The sequence below is a fragment of the Varroa jacobsoni genome, unplaced genomic scaffold (assembly GCF_002532875.2).
Source record: "Varroa jacobsoni isolate VJ856 unplaced genomic scaffold, vjacob_1.0 scaffold_683, whole genome shotgun sequence".
Classification (NCBI taxonomy): Eukaryota; Metazoa; Arthropoda; class Arachnida; order Mesostigmata; family Varroidae; genus Varroa; species Varroa jacobsoni.
In genome coordinates, this window is record NW_019213585.1 from 19,438 (window position 1) to 37,541 (window position 18,104).

Here is an 18,104-nt window from a genome sequence, read left to right on the forward strand (position 1 = left end):
GAAAAGCCGACAATGGAAAAACAACATCGCCCATGTAACTAATTGAAGACTCAAGCTAATAGATCTGTTTCTTTATTGGTTTGGCGTTGTAGCGTTGATAAATTGCCTTTCACTATAAAGTCGGCATTCTCAGTAATCATAAAACAAATGATAGTAACAATGTGATCCATTGATAAATTACAGGAGTAAATCGAGAAGTAAGATATATTTTTAAGTGTGTCGAATCTATTTATACCCGTGTTATATTATATATTCGCATACTTCAGCTTCCGTCACTCACAGATGCACTCCACGATTTCTAATTCTCGTAGGTTTTAATTGGTCTAGCCATCTTAGGTGTTTTCCAGGGAACTGCTTGACAGGCCACTAACAATGTAGATGTTTAATGACCACCTCGAACAGACAGATTATATCTATGAACGTGGTAGTTCATACGGATTTGAAGTGAAAAACTGTTAAACCACACCGAGTTCTTGCTATTAAATGGATAGTTATCATTACAGTTGCATGTCGTTACAAACAAATGGAACAACAGCAATGCTAACGAACTCAAAATGAGTCAATCGCGATTACGATACGCTCTAATGGAACGATCTATCTAGTCTAATGGAAGTTAAAAAGCACAGTTGGTTTAATTAGCTCTAAGTTTAGTACATCTAATACTACTACTGTGGGTTAGCTACGAGAGGGGATCCACACCAGCATACTTATAGCTTGATCTAATATTTACAAGCACATAAAAACTTGCGATTTTCTAACTAGTTCTCTATATAAGACGCGTGCAGAAGCTGTAACCCGTCACCATTCGTGTTGAGTATACATGTGTACATTGATTAAAATTATAGGATTCGTCCTTCGAGTTTATTTTACGTTAAACGTACCACCATTTTGTCATTAGGGGATTGGGGTTGTACCACAGCTGCTGTTTCGATGAAAATACGTTTAAATTCCTATCGCAATATAAGATGTCGTAGTATCCGACATGTGCAATATTATTCTGGATGAAATACCTAAATACCCATTTGACCGAGTTGTACGGGTCAAAATGATCCCTTGGACATTATCAGGGTTGACCCTGTTTTCGTACTGATCAAGGTTGTTTGGTCTTAAAGGACCCTCAAGTGAACCGATGCTGCGAAGTACGGTGAAGCCTAGCAATCTGAGTTTATAGCTAACGGGTCGAAGGCACCACAGTGGACTGTAAAGCGATTTAGCATATTTTAGGAAAGCAAGCACCTCACAGTGCTATGAAAATGTAAGCATTTTTTTCTAGATCACGACCGAAATGATAGATAGAATAAATATCATCTACCATGACAGGGTTCAATAATATTTCGCTTATCTTCGTAGTTGTTTCTCACCTGTTTTTTCTGCTACAGGTTTCGGTACCGTTGCGTAGTATTACGTCAAATGAACCTGTCAGGGTTAAGGCTTAGTGTAAGCTATCTAAAGGACCCGCATCAAGCATCCAGAATCAGGTATCAAAGACCACCAGATAAAGCCATCTCAACGGATGTGGGTCGCTTAAAAAAGTTTCAATCAGAGGTACTATGTTAAAGACATTTCCGCTTGATATTCTATGGGTCGGAAATGGACGGGTTATTATTATTACCCCTAAAAGGCATGATAAACCGTCATTCAGATTGCAGAGTGACAACTCTGTGTGTGTGCAGCGAATATTGATCGTGATACGGCAAGTATTGGCAGTATCATTGGCGGATAACACTACGAGAAGACGACGTGCTTGATGAACGAAGGTCCGCCCAAGTGACTCTTTGTAAATTCAATATCATAACCATATTTATACTAGACTCAGCTTTTAAAGTTACAATGAATAGTGCCTAATATAACGCCCCGATGCATCACATCTGTCAATTCGGGTGGTGTCTGATAAAATGAATTAACTATAATAAATTATTTCGGTGTAATGATAAGTGTGGCACAATGAGAAGTAAATGCAGGGCTTTTTACGGCGCCGGAACAAGGAATTATAATTACTATTTCTTACATGTTGTTAACAGATTCCGATAATTTTGTACTTGTTGAACATCTTTGTCACGGGGGCTTAGTGACTCCACCCTGTCTTCACCCCCTAGGTGGCTTCAGAAAGTTCAATAATTTATTTTAATCTGTTCCTTACGATTAATATAGTAGGCGATATCATTCAGTTGGATCTTCTGGCGCGCGACTGACACGGATACCAATCTCTAACACCTCGGGTGAATTGAACATGGAGGTAATCCCTCAAATCTGGAAAAATCACATAGTCTAAACAGGAGACTTACGTCGAGACTGCATTGTTGTGGGTCCAACGGCAAACATGTTTTGCCGCTTTCAGATTTGTTTGTCTTCTATCCGATTTCCTCTCGTAACGTACCTCAATCAATGTAACATACCTTTGCATGAAAACATTTCTATGGTAGTTGATTAAAAAAGAACTTGTCGAAGCAGACAATTACGTTTAAACTATGAAAGTTTCATATCACTTAACACATTATTTTTATTATTTTCCATTCGATTTGTTCTAGCCTCTTCTATTTACTTAACGAGACCAAAAAGTGGACACCAAAAATAATTCAATTAACAAGATACAAGGATATACAGCATTGTGTAGATTGCGGTTTTGAGGGCGATGAGCAATAAATACTGAAATTTTTTGTAATCGTATTGGCCCATACTTGAATGAATGAATTTTTTCATAGCTCGGGTAACTATTGCCCCAACGGCAAAAACAAGCACTTCATACATGTAGTTGCTACGGACGCGTATGTAACCATAAAGGCGTGTTTTAGAAGTTGGGACTATGGTGAAATAGAACCTCGAGACGAAACTCAATCGTCGCCAAAGCTTCATACTTCAAAGAATACGTATTATGTTTAGAGTGATCTCGAAATCGTCTTGCCATCTAATAAGTTTTGTACCAAAACGAATACAATGAACGAGTATGATATAGAAATTTCAACTTTTCATTTATTTAACTTGATTGGCTTCTTTTTGTATTTCTGCATTGAAAAATTGACTAGCGTTTGAGTAATGGCCAAGTTCCCAGTATTATATTAGAGTGTCGTATGTCGATGTATGTACACAAACGTGAGTTTCCCTTAACGATCTCATGGTTGCTAATTGTTATCTTAAGTTTATGTACAGTCAACATGCGCGTAACAGTTCTAAAAACCCGTCCGCCTTGTGATTTCATATAGGTAACGGTAATACTGCACACTGTTATTATAACTATATACGGTTCCAACATTCGATAATGTACATTGTGGTGATTTTGTTTTCAATCCATATATCCATACGCAGCGTGGAATCAATATACAGAAGGTGTAGTACGTTATGGCAGCTACCGCCGAATGCTGACCATATTCACAATGGCACTTGACTTTCTATTTCTAGTTTACTTTATTATCATTTCGGGACATTTATTGAGTCAATGATTGGCAATCTAGGCTTGTGCTTTCATTACTGAGACATCTTTCTCTAACTAAGCTATATGTCCGCATAACTGCTCTGAAGCCCATTTGACACGAGAGTGATTAAATGCGTTTCTAGAATCATGCACGTTGTTCTTGATTTCAAGCGTCATCTGATCTTCTTTATCTTCCGATTGTATCTTGCAGATATTACGTTTTGCGATCGGATAAGTAAGACACAACGAAGTGATTCTGTATCTAGTACGCTTGTTGTTTATGCTCGGTCTTCTACGTAGTTTACATCTCTATCTTCTGGCACGCCGCAATTAGTGGTTTGCGCTGGTCTTGACTGATAAGAATTTATACTATACTAGTTGCGATTAAGGTCCGTCATTGTATCAGTAACTATCTATGTCCAACGTGCCCAGGACTGCGGGTCCTGACAAAACAACGTTTTGAGAGGAACTAATGCCTAGCGGCTGGCTGCGAACAACTTTTATCGAAGCAACGCCTGCTCATAGCGGGACTTATACTAATGCATCTTGAAGTGGCTGCACCTTTATTAGCACCAAAAAGCACAAAGAAGGAAAACCACACGAAGTTATACCCAACGTATTAATGTTGTACTAGTATATTAACGCCTGCTCTACCCCGAGATCATTGACATCAGCATTTCTAAGCGTTGGCGCCGGAATTGTTCTTAAAATAATACGGTTATAAGGTTTTCTAGAGAGATCAAGGTGAATTCTGTTTTCCTAATTCTCAAGGCAGATTGGCGATTGATACGTTTCGTTTAAGCGACTTGATTAGCAAGAAGATCGAGTAGATAATTGTGACACAGGAGGTAATTGAGGTAATGATGATGGACGCATCTTTAAGCGAGCTGACTTCGATAATAAAGTTGCCTAGAACCGGTCCTATGAAACAACCAAGAAATGAGGACCAGTTGGTGACAGCTGCGGTCGCCGTGTGGGCGATTTTACTATCAGTAATTTGGCACAGATCGTCACAGATCATCAAGTAACAACAGACGTAGAATGGGCCTATCGATAGGCCGAGAATCAGCTGCGCGACGTAGACTACCCACAGTGGATGGTCCCGCAGAGGCACAAGTGGGGGTATGAACAGCATAGCTGCAATTGTTGATATAGCGCAAATAAGTAGTATAAGCCGACGGGCTGCCGTTCGCTGGGTCAAAAAGCCCGACGTTAAACTCGACACGGTATAAGACCCAGCTGGCAAGAAGAAAGACAGCCCTACGGCAGTTGTTGATAGGGCGTACTTCGACAGAAGCATAGCAAATGTCGAATCATTAAATGTATCGACGATGTTCGATGTTGTGACCATGAGCATACACACGAGAATAGTTGGCCGAATAAGTTGCTTCAGGGATACGCCAGTCTCCTCGGCAGCACTGCTCGATGAGCTGGGTAGGAACAAGTATGCGACAATGACAAGGATATACAGCACAGAACTGTGGTAGAGAAACGGTAGGACGAAGCCTCCAGTGTCATATAGCGCGCCGGAAATCGCCGGGCCAATCGTCAAGCCAATACCGTATGTACATTCGAGGAACGGCACAGAAATATGGGATAGATTTGGTAATTGCGAACCACTCACAGAGTAGACGAGATTGAAACCGATCGACGCACCAAGCGATTGTAAAATTCGCAATCCTAGCAAAGCGAAGAATAAACCAGTACCTTCAAGGGCGAAGTAGTACACTGAAATCATGCAAAGCATGCCAGTTGCATCGAGCAAATAACCGAGAACTAAGAACGTCTTATCATTAATGAGATTTAGCATGGTCAACCTAGCGATCACTGGTAACATCGTTATGGCTACAACACTGTTTGCACTCATAATAATTCCATATTGAGCAACTGTCATTCCAACGAATGGCGCGTGTTCCGAAAGAAACGACGCCATGTGTGAGTCACCTGCTCCTTGGAGCAACAGGCCGACGCAGAGAAGGCCAAGCGTCCCACTCGACCCTGGACGGTATTTCTTCATTGTGACAAGTAGAAGGTGCTAATACACTGCAACTCACGTCTACTTTGTCTATAAGTCAAAAGAAACATACAGATTTAGGTAATATCAATTGTCTTCGTAAGGTTACCAGGGCTTCCAGTAAAAAGTCGATCCTCGCAGCTGGCTGTGCCCTTTACCCCTCATACGTCAAAAAGTGTTTTTCACTCTAAGTAGACCTTGCCAAATCTTACGAAGGTTGTCAGTTGTAATAGTAATGGGTACAAAGGAAGTATTATCCGGTACACGATGCTGGCATCTGGGTCAAGTCATTGCCGTACATGCGATAAGATGTTTGCTATACGCCAGCAGACGGTTTATACAGCAGCTTTGGTCGCAGCGTCCGCACCCAGTTCCTGTCCAGTAAGAGCGACTAAAGCACTGCAGTCTCTCCTGCCGTCAGCAACTAAGGGAGATTAACGTTGTGCTGGACTGAACTCAGTGGAGTTCTTAGTCAGCAAAGCCTTTGCGCTTTCCTAGTACACCCGTTACTCTTTATGGCAATGGTATTTCTTCCTCCGTAAAGGATCCTCCTCTACCGCCGATACACGCTAATAGCAATCAGAAAATAGTGCTAGTACCGTCAGATAGTGGAACTCGTTGACGCGCCTTGAGTCGCTATTCGTCGTGCGACTCCTTCAACGACCAATCTCTACGACGCGTCCCGTCTCCCTTCAAGACGTTTACGGCGATGGAGTGAGCAGTTCTCGCCGATCAAGCTGCTGCGGTTTTTTCGAACCAGCCCTCGACTTCCTAGCGGCAGAAAGAAGCGACTCCGCACCAGTGCATAGTTGCGGCTACCCGCTAGGGTAGAAAGACAATAAATAAACTACTTAGAGTAATCATCTTACAAACGCACTAGACGCGTTTCTTAATTGGTTGTCTGCTTGCTGTATCTAGTTTGTGTTTTGCACTGCATTCCTTATGGGAACGGTTTGCTTGTTGACGTGTCTCTACACAGGTTTTGATTGACGATTTGAGCTGAAGATATCATGCAGCTGTCAAGTTACTAGGGCAGAGGTAAAGATTACAAGCGATTTATCTTTAATGTAACGCCCCTTCTGATGTCACAAAACTCTTTCGATTCATATACTTAAGCAGATGCTTTTTTCGTTTTAAAAATCAGCTATGTCATCACCAATATAGTGAAAAGAGCTAGGCAATCCCGTTAATAGATTTCTAAATACTGCCTTTAGTGGGCTGTTGTAACTAGTTATTTTCTAATTCGTTATTCTTTGCTTGCTCGTACTAAGCGCCTTAGGTATGAATGTTTTGAATGGGGAGTATCATGCCTGGCCTTTAGAACAGTCGATGTTCACGATAACGTGGAAAATATAACGTAATGTTGGTAGCATGATCACGATATACGGATAAGGGGTCCATAACGGTATCGGTAGTATCCCCAACACTACATAGAGGATAACATACATATACCTCTACAGATTAATTCATGTTTTTCCGGCTTATTTAGCGCATGCATTATTACGCGTTCTAAAAAAAGAACTACGAACTTATTGAAGGAGAAACAAGAATTCAATTAAGGGTAAGCTATTATTAATCGTATTTATATCCGAAGACTTCCTGCTCTTTCCCGCGAGTCTAAGGAGGAGTCCCATACGGCGCCGTCGAAGGTACAGGGTAAAAAATACTTACATGAAAGCACTTAGAAGACACTAGTAAAAACTGAAATCCAGGAAAAAGTACAAGGAAAATTGTTTAAAAGAGCACTGGAAAAATATTCAAAAAAAGATGGTGCATAAACGCAGATTTAATAAGAGTAGAATTTTTATTTAAAATTCAAAGCTTAATGTTGTAAATGCTCGTGCGCTTTGGCTCACGAAACCTCGAGCCACTTTGGATTTCATGAAAGCTTTACAAAAAACCTTTCTCGAACAGACACAATGATCCAGTTACTTGTTTACCTGCCCTATCCTCAAAGGCATGTTTAGGTGTAACCATCCGACCGTCTCCGATATTTCTCCAACGAAAAAATCCGTATGACTAACACAAGGGTTCGTCAGGACAAATTACCGCAAGTTTTTCGCAGTCGCAAGGATGTTTGAATTTTTGCTAGCGTTTAGACCGAACACGTATTATAGCTTAATGATCGCTGTCGACAGGGTACCAAGCCACTGTCATAACTCGTGGAGAAAATAGTAGTAGAATTCGTGTGCATACACATCGGCAAGCGGGCGAAAAACTTAATATTACTATGAGTAGTAATATGAACATATAGTAATCGAAGTTAACAAACTTTTTATTTGAATGGTAGTCGAAAAGAGGGTCTTGCAAACAAAATTAGCCAAATCATAACCGAATAACATAATTAAGAAAATCCTCACAAATTTTACTAACAATAAATTGAAAGTTCTATGAAAAAACCATTCAAAACGTTCAACGAACTTTACGTCCATGGCAAAGATTAGATATGCCTTCAAAAAAGGGTATTAGAGTTGCGAATCCATGGGCAAATAGTCGATCTTAGGGTCTTAAGGAAGGGCTAGCACGTATTAACGCGAAGCTGAAGTTTGTGAAGCAGCAACAGGTGCAGTAATAGCAAACAGTAATAAATTGTATGCTCAATCGAGTTAGAGAAAAGATAGACGTAGATAGTATTTAACAAAAATGAAAACGTGGGAAGAAATAAGTAAAATTAATATAAAATAGCGAAGCCTAGTGATGTCTCATTCAATAACGTTTTAGCACCCGAACAGTACTTATAAAAAATGAATTTATTAGGCAACTGATGCAAGCTTCGGCACAGACCGACAGTAAAAATAACTGAAAAGATCTGAGCTGAATAATCAATTTCCAGAAATAAGGAAGCAGCAAAGAAGCGGAGACTAAAATCAGCCAGCAGAACCAGTGCTCCGAAAATTAATGTTTTTTTTAAGTTTCTAGTCCTGAGGAGGAATTATAACAACTTTCTTCAATAAAATCCAGATGAAAAGAAAATTATCATTGGCATCGACCTCGTAAAGCAAAGTAAACCTTCACGTTACACAGTAAATTTCACAGTAAATTTTCACGTAAACCTTTTTAAAGTCATTCGAATAACGTAAATAAGGTCAGTAACCTTAAATAACCAAAGTTCAGCTTTAGTGCGGCTATAGTTGAAATGAAAACATTTATACACCTTTTTCAGTCCTACAAGTACAGCAATTGCTTGAAAAAACGAAACGTTATCCCAAAAATCTAGAGGTGCACGTCCCAAAAAGTAAGCTTAATAGATAGATTAAGAGCCAGTGGGTCGTCCTTTACCTTTTAGAAGCCAGCAAAGAACTCAAAGGAGGAATCGATAGTAATAATCAAAACAACTAGTCGATATTTACAATACTATCTTCACTCGATGTCATGCACAACAAACATGTATAGCTGTATGTTATATATGTATGTTCTAAGATGTACTCAGGCATGTGTTCCTCACCGGTAATAGCGAACAGATTACAAATAGTCCATTTAATGTATGTAGGTGAGCAAATAAGAAATTCGAGAAAAGGCATTAGAGGATGTAACTTTTTTAATTAAGAAAATCATTGTGACAAAATTCAACAATTTACTAATGGGGGACGAAATCCAGTAAAGGCTTATCGGTCAAAGTACAAGTTTTCGCAAATCATAACAGGCTATGATTATTAGTAAAATTTAATATTAGGTTCTTCGAAATAAACCCTTAGAATCTCTGATTATTTTGAGCTTATTGCCAAAGATTCGGTTGTGATCTATAACTTTTAAGATAGCAGTCTGAATAAGTTAATCATGCTTACTCGGCAGCGATGCCAGCTCCAAACGTGTTTGAAAAAAAGGAAAAGTGTTCCGAAGAAACTGTTATTGAAATAATGAAAAGAAAAATAACAGACTAAAACTTGAAATTGTAATCAGATGGGGCCTCATGAAAGTCATAACTTAGAAGAAGCGGTCAGTACAGCCATTGGAACAATAGCGCAATACTTGAATTCAAATTTAGCAGAAAAAAATTAGTGCGAATTGCCCACTAAGTCTAGGATTCTTCACAACCTAGTTCATGGCGGAGTAAGAAATATGATGTTTAAGAGGTAAACTTGAACTTAGTTATTAATACTCATATTAGAAAAAGAAAAAACTTTACAGAAATAAACTGAAGCAGTTGATAAGATTCTCGCTATGAAATACAGAAAGAATAAGCCTTTCGTCTGCGGTACCAGCTCGGAAAAGTAGAAAATAAATTCACTCCAAAACCTTGCGACGTTCTCTGGTAATTATTTGGTAAAGCTTATTAATGAACTCAGTAAATATTTAGAACGAGAACAATATAATAAAAAAATAAATGCCTACTCCAAGACATATACGAAATTTTTATTGGTTAGGGCATTTTCTCTGAGACAATCAAACAATCTGTGACTTACTTACCGTCTATAACGGTGGTAAGTTAATAGGTGATAATTTTCTGTCAGTAGCACTACCTACTGTCGTCTGCTAGTAAAATACTGGTAAAGGTCTAAAACAGGTACCTAGCTTAACGCATAGAAAGAACGAAGATTATTAATAAGGAGCAATATAGGTTTACAGCGGGAACAAGTACGAAAAATGCAGTGGCTGTCGCTAACGATTTGTTTGGGCAAGCCACAAAAAATATGAGAAAAAAAAAACTATTTTCTGAGTATGAATAATTCTATTTCCAACATAGGCAGCTTAACTTAAATGATTGAAATTCAATTTCAACAGGGAAAGATGAAGGAATATCCGACCCGTTGGTAAAGCAATCAATTAAGTATTCATACATCTGCCATGATTGCAATGCTCTATATCCAATCGTAATTATTAACTTGATAACAATATAGATGTTTTTGTTCCTGCAGAACATTGGGTACACAATAGATCGTGAATTGTTTCTATAGAGAAAATAGAGTAGCAAACCGAAAGAGCTGGACGTTATCCTTACTTAGTTTGCATTAAAGTCCGGATCAGGCATATTTTGTCTTTGGTTTAGAGCTTCCGTCAGGGCTGGCTTCGGCTATATAAGACCTCCAATGGCAGATGCAGAAACGACCAGCGACAGAACAAATCGTCTTATCAACCCTACAACACTGTCTAAAGGCGGGCAACTTATATGAAATAGCGGATTGCAAGTTTTCTTGGGGAGAAAAGCTTTGTTTTGACGAAATAGGATACTTTTCATGAGTCTTAAAATGCAACCGAAACCTGGTGCTAAATAAACACCGTAGATGTATTCAAGATAAGAATAACCGCAGTCATTTGCGTTAAAGAAAGGCCAGACATTCAAATTTTTATAGCATAAGTACGTTGTATTATGATGCGCTCAGAATGTGAGGTCAATTTTTTTTTTATAAAACTAGACAAGGCATTTACAAACTCCACTAACCTGGGTTCTGCTCACGCTAAGATGCCTCTCTAAACTGCATGCAGGTAAATCTACATTTGCCTGTGCGGCGAATGCTTTTCAAATAATTATACCTACAGCTAAACCTAACTTGGTCAATCTCTCTTAGGCCATCCCGATATATACGGTGCGTTATCGAGTGCCTGAATATAATACTTCATACTAGCCTAAGTCCGCTAATCTTCCTTTTAAACTACTTTCGGCTGTCAAAAAACCGCCAATGAAAGTTTTTATTCGACCGATTTCTCTCCTGAGAGTAAAGCTTCAGTCATATCTTTATTGTCGTTTCGTCCGCTTATTCATTTGATATTGTTTCTTCTCAATTACCGTAGTGGCCCACACCTTGCACCTCTGAAGTCTTTTCGGATATTATTACTGAGGCTGTGAGGTGCGCACACGGCCTTTCGTAGTCACGCAAGCTTCACATGCGTGTTTCCCTGCTATTGTTGATATACTACACATTGTGAAGACAAAACGTCCTAAAACCTCCTCTCTTTTCTTTTCATCTAGTCATTTTCTAACACCTATTCGCGAGTTAACTATCGAACTGGATAATTGATAGTGTTAGCGAAGAAAAATAAAATTTCTATAAAAAAAAACTATGGGTCGCATAATCTATCTATTATTCGCTTCCATAATAGAACACGACAAAATTTGACAAGTATCAAGCCACAGCTTTTTTCTAATGGAGCAACGTTTAACGCCGCCGAATCGATCGTTTTGTGAGTAATTGTTGTGAGCTAACAGTCCTGCATGTGTATGCAAGATAAAGATAGTTTTACTTTATTATGGCATCGCGAACACTGATACGTACCTTATGTTAGCTTAATATAATATATTCATACGTATATACTGAGGGTTCCAAGGGTTCGATGCACCTTATAACGAGTGATAACCCGTCCGTTGTTCATTCTTTTTATGGTAATGTCGATGGGAAATAATAGGTAATTACATTTTGAGCAAAAACAAACAGGTTAAAGTGCAATTGAAAATTTGAAAATAGCAGAGAAATCGAGCAAAAGATGCATTTGGAGTCGATCGAACTGTTTACGATGTCGAAGGACAACGCTCTGCAGTACCAAGAATATGAATGAGTTTCACCGTTTAAGAATGAGTATTGGAAGTTATAATGGAACATCCCAAAATTCTCTAAGATAATTAAGTCATGGCCTTCGCATCAGAAAATCAAATGTCTATCGCGTCATAAGACGTTGTCTGTAAAAGGCTAGACTGGTACATGCTATTAATAAAAATGATCTGGACCAAAGAACACCATTTTACCGATAGTAAGTTGGAAACACAACGCGTAGTTTTCGGCAAAGGCCATTTATAGCAATGAAACTACACTCAAATTAAATGGTGCAATTAATCGGACTTTGTGGACGATTGTAGATCTACATGTTATGTAGGAATATTGTAGATCTACATGTTATGCAGAAACATATCAAGCAACAAATTAATAAGATCATTAACTGTTAACGCCGTGATGACGGATGCCGATTACTTGCTTTTTACTACACCATTCTGTTTCAGGACGCGTCCGAAAAGATCTTCGTGACAATGGCAATCTGATTTGCAATGACGAAGCGGCTACCTACTATAATCGTAATTTGATGAGAACGGATCGGCTGGACGAAAAGGTTCTGTAGATTATTCCGTCTGTTTCCCAGGCATGACGCTAATATATTTTTCCTTGTGGAGAAGTGTTGATGATAAACCATACAGCAGTGACCGAGCAACAGTCCGTCATAAAACAAAATGAAACGTTTTGTTGATGTTTATGAATCTATATATAGCTCACTATTGTGCATTGGCCAAAATACTAATAGTTTTGAACATCTGTGGTAGAAAGAAAAAAGAAATAATCGCTTATCTCTATTACAATTTATTTATGGCAAATAATGTGAATTGAATGATAAACTTACATGACGTACTCCCTGATCAAGCTTCTACCGTTTCTTATATTATTATACGACAATAGTAATATAAGCCCCATTTTACATCGCACCATCGGATTTAATAAGCAAATAACTATGGCTCATTAATACTATATACAGTCATTTTCTAAATATACATTCGCTTGCTACAGAGTTAATGAAATCGGCCCAGCTATTTGTTAGGTAGAAATCCAGTGAGCTGTTGCTTTTGTCATCGTCGACCGATACAATTAGCGCGATAGCTGGCAAAGGTGCCTACAAAAACAAACAAAGAAAATCTCATTGATACTACGACATCCTGCCGCGTGTCGCTCTGATTGGAATCGACGGATCGAGTCTAGCGTGTCTAAAAAAAAGCGTAAATTGAATTAACTAAAATGTTTCCATTTCGCAGTACACAACAGGGCGCAATTATTCGCCCGTCTGCTTTCCACCAACGTATATGCCTATACTTTTTTACTTGAGTTCCCTTTGACCGCGTCAGTAGCGCCTGTGGTAGTATGTATATGTGCAGACATGAAGTGGCCATAGTATCATTGCTTGCCAATTTCGCAGGTCGAATTCAAATCAAAGCCGCGCAATTTTTGTGGCTGGGGCGCTCAGACGAACTCAGTACCAGCTATCAAGGAAAGCCTAATACTGCCGTATAGAAAGTGAACTGTTTTAAAAACGAATAGCGACTGGCTTCCTATACGAGGCCTAGATTTGCAATGCTCTACAAATCAAGCTTCTTCCTTAGGTTAACTAATTTCTAAATTCCAGTTAATTCTCTTCTGTGCTCCTTGTTGGTCATCTCACTTTCGGACGATTGAGCTATCTTTGGGCAACGACGCTCCAAACTCCAAGTATCACCCTTAGAAACAAACAGCACTTGCGAACTTGACATATCTGGTAATACATTTCCAACCAATATGACCCGTTTTGATAGACAGGATCTGAAAACTCGGCTAAAAACTAATTTGGAATACTCAACCTCTATCAGAAAAAAACTACCTGGAAGGTACGCTTAACTAAAGACTATAAAAGTAAAATTCTAAGCGCTCTGTTTATCGTTACAGCTTGTGAAGTATCTTCGGCCCTAAAAAAGATATCGGAATAAAATTTAAAGAGATGGTATTCATACTTTGAATTCGATTTAACAGCCTAGAAGGGTCCCCAATCAGGAAATGTGCGTAGTTGCACTGAACTATCCGACGAGAAGACCTAGTCCAATTGAATACGGTCTAAAATTTATTTTTTTCCTTGCAGCATTAATGGGAGATCAAAGCTATCTACCATTGACATTATTTACGTATCGGCGTATAGTACTGAGGAGAGCGGAGATAAATTGTATCGAACTCTTCTATCTGCAATGGGTGGTTGGAAATGTATGTTTCTCGCTCCATAATCAAGTTATTTTAAACAATAGGGTAGATTAAAGGAAATATGTGTCTATAGAAAATATCTCTAATCACCTACGGCGACTTGCACACAAGCGTCGAATACGACGGCGTGACATCTTAGACCGGACGTGGTGAGCAAGCTTGACGGTGACGACCCTTCTTTGTCCAGACTAATGCGTGCAAAGTGACAAAAACGTGAATCCACTACCATTACAGTGGGGCAGTCGTTCAGCTTAGCAATTCAAGTACGACTCGATCCACAGCTGGTAAAGTTATCAAAAGCCGTCTTGCTTTTTTTTGTTATATAGACAATTATTAAATTAGTAAAGTTTAACCATCCGTTGCGTCATTCGCGACGAAGCGTCGTCTTATCAATTTGGATCCATTTTTCCTTTAGAGCCTGATATTCACGCGGCGCGAAAGCTATTCACGAAATCGTTTACATATAATAGGTTCTTATTAGTTCTACTAAACAGCCTCCTAGTACTGAGTAGTATAAAAAGGATAAACCGGTGGATAGTTGGGTCCGCTACAAAGATTTTGCATAGCGACCCATAACCGAGAGATACTAGACCTAAGGCGCTCACAACATTCATCAGTTTTCTCAACACGCCTGCCCTACGGGCATCAACACAAAAATAGATGATACAACATTGCCTACTAAAACTTCGGAATCTGGCCATTATTGTCTGAATCACTATCAGTTAGTATGTGGCTTTCCCTATAACACATCTGCATATAAACAAATTGACGATCGTATATTATTATAAATTACTCCCCTCATAACAGTTATCTTCGCATGCATACGTATGTTAATTTTTACATTCTTGATCGGCTGTGTCGATGATTTAGTAAACTCGATTCGACCATGTTACCCTTATGTGCGACAGTATTTTTATATTATTGACACCAGTCGTTGGTTCAGCTTGACTATACAACTTTGTCCGTAGACTATAAACCACGTAAAAATTTGTACTTTTTATATCTGCCAAAGCCAGTGTCCCACAGAGCCCTATTCCATGATTATACTATGACGCGGTCATTCTGTAGGTCAGTCAAAAAATCTGTCCTTGACTTATAGGAATCTTCAGCCCTTTTGAATCTATCGAAGTTGTAGCGACACTCGATCGCCAAAAAGATACAGACCGACTCCCAGAAACGTCACATATGAATTATTTTGAGAAAAGCAGTTAATCTGACTTTCAGTTTGTGATCAAAAACTCGCAGATGGCGTGATGTGTGCAAATCAGATAACCTTTATACTTCCAAATGAATGGCAATGCTCGCCCGTTGGACTATCCTACATAGTTGCCAAAGCTGACATAGTTTCTCAACCGATATTCTGAAATAAAGCACTGTTAGCCTAAAAGTAACTGTTTAAGATTTACACATTGGCGGAGATTTTATAATTCGGTTACAAACATTGGATGATCGTCAGGCGCCGGACGAACTATCGTGGCCACGTTACCATTTACCTAAATCCGACAACTTGTTACAGATAAAAAAGAAAAAAAAAAACAATGGACACGACCCCTAAAACGATAGTACTATGGCTGACGCTACTGGTAAACACTAAAACGTGTAGATAAATACCTCTAATGAACGCAATTTGTAATACATTGATACCTTCCTGAAAGGTGCAAAGGCTCATGAGTCTTTTCGGCTACGGTCCTTGCAAATATCTAATTTAATGATCGCTTAATACGTATATGTTCTAAAAGAGAATGAAGTCTGCGCAGCGATAGCAGCGTTGTGTTATAGAGGTCTCTTAGAAGACCCTAGCTGTACTACCTTTGAATACTTTCGAACGACAAATAGTTTACGTTTATACGGTTTCGTTTTGCATATATTGTACTACACATCCTTGTATCTATGAAAGTATTGAGCCAGAGTTCCATTGTCATACCCTTTCATAAGTCTATTCGAACATAGTCGAACGAGATCCATTCTGACTGATTCTGATTAGCGAGCTAAATCCGCGATGCTATCCCGACGAACTGATTTCAAGGACCTTGTTCTCACAAATGAAGTAGCCAGAAAATGTATAAAATAAGTAAAAAAAATAGACGCGGTCTCGGCTGTTTAATGACAACATAATTTTACTAGGCAAAGCTTTGTGCCGTACCCAGTGCTGCAGATACCAATACATTTCGAGTATCGAGTAGAAGACAAACCAGACTAATAAATTAGTTTATGGACGCTGAATATAACGTGCTTGGGGATAGAAAATCCCTACATTATGAAAATAAAATCAAACTGTATGAGGTAGTCGTTCGATACGCAGCTCAATATAAATCATTTAGGACCGCTGGAATTTCTTTAGCATGTATCTTACTCAGGCACCTCGGGCAGATAACGTGAGATAGCCTAGATTCAAAACACGATGTAGCTACATCAGCTTTTGACTTGCGCTGAGAATGGCCAGCTGTGCAGATTAATACTCAAAGACAAAAAGCCCAAAACAATCATTTCGTGCGTTTGCTAGGGGTGCTTTTCGCTAGGTAGTGGTTATATATGATGCCATACCATTAACAGTCGACGCCCTCGACCTTAACAAGGAAAACGAAAATTACTACGCTAGCCTCACTAATTTGAAGATAACGAACGAGCTTGATTATTTAATATATTGGACTTATAAACAACTTTAAGATATAGCCGGGTAAAACAAGGCACAATATTCATGACGGAAACCTACCTGGACGACATATTGATTTTAGCATAATGAATGGGTATGCGAACTTAACATTTTAGTTTAAGCTCGAACAACGAATTTCTCCCGAGGTGACTAAAATTGTTCGTTTTGTGTTTAGCACAGTTGCAACAAAGACAAGTGTCATTTAATAAAAAGACGGACAAAATTATTAAGTCATACCACGTAAACATTTGTCTATTATATATCAGAAAGAAGGATACATTTCATATAGAGATGATGCTGGTGACGGTGTCACCGAGAATACGAAACTTCCTTGTAATTGTAATATAACAGGAAAAACGGAGCTAACTATTTTACAAAAATTACGCAGCGACGTGTAACGAACAAATGAAACAGCACGTATGACCTCGCCTTGAGACGAGGTATGGGACATGGACGTTTAGTCCACTCCATTTATTCTTGTTCACTTTGGGCGCCAGTTAAAACTCGTATCTCTCTCGCAGCACTGAGCATAAAAAAAACACGCGGAAATCAAGTAGACGAGTGTAGGCGCCATCTTTCTCAATGAAACATAAATAACGTATGGGCCAAATTTCATGTTCTAACTAAGACTCGGTTTGTTGTATAGCGTCTATGCGTCGTTTGTGGAACTAGTTCTGCTTATGTGTGCTCAATGAGTTGAATATGCAACGTTGTTTTGTGAAAATTGCTCTCTGAAATTGCGCCCCATGTGCTAACGGAATTACGGTGCTACAAACCTTATTGATGATATTTTGCTATCTAAGTTGGTAAGGGGGACTTTTAACGTACAGAAAATATATGCGACTGCATATAAGCTACCGTCTATCTCTCTTTAACGTAAAATAAACCACGACTAAATCGTGGTATTTAATATTAGCAACTGTAACATTTAAGTACATTACCGTGATTAGCCGCGTTTCTTTCTGCTCAAAATGGAGCCGATTTATGACCTGTTTGTCTTTTATTCTTATGTTTTGCTCATATCAGGCGTAATAAAAGATGCTCTGTTTGTATTGAAGAATCGCAGGTTGAGTTACCACTAAATCCAAGTACCAATAAGGGTCACAAGTGACGATTCTCACACAATGCCTATGTAGGTCGAAGTTAAACTGTCCTAACACTCGACAATGTATTAATTGTGCTTGAAAAATAATCACCTAATTTCACACAGAATTGTGTGCAAAGTGTAGTAAGCCCACCAGTTTTTGGACATACGTAATTTTTGTAATAAAAATCTGTAATAAATAATAATAATAATAATAATAATAATAATAATAATAATAATAATAA

General features: G+C 38.7%; 1 protein-coding gene across 1 annotated transcript; it reads right to left on the minus strand.

The window, feature by feature from the left end:
* Nucleotides 1-2,943: 2,943 nt before the first annotated feature.
* LOC111262621 (MFS-type transporter SLC18B1) lies at nt 2,944-6,231 on the minus strand. The gene has a single exon (XM_022837011.2). The coding sequence runs from the start codon at nt 5,424-5,426 to the stop codon at nt 4,176-4,178; it is 1,251 nt and encodes a 416-aa protein (XP_022692746.1). The 5' UTR covers nt 5,427-6,231; the 3' UTR covers nt 2,944-4,175.
* Between the last annotated feature and the right edge of the window lie 11,873 nt (nt 6,232-18,104).

What these genes read in the sequence shown, in the direction of transcription:
- LOC111262621 (XM_022837011.2), bottom strand. Translation starts at nt 5,426, where the DNA reads ATGAAGAAATACCGTCCAGGGTCGAGTGGGACGCTTGGCCTTCTCTGC.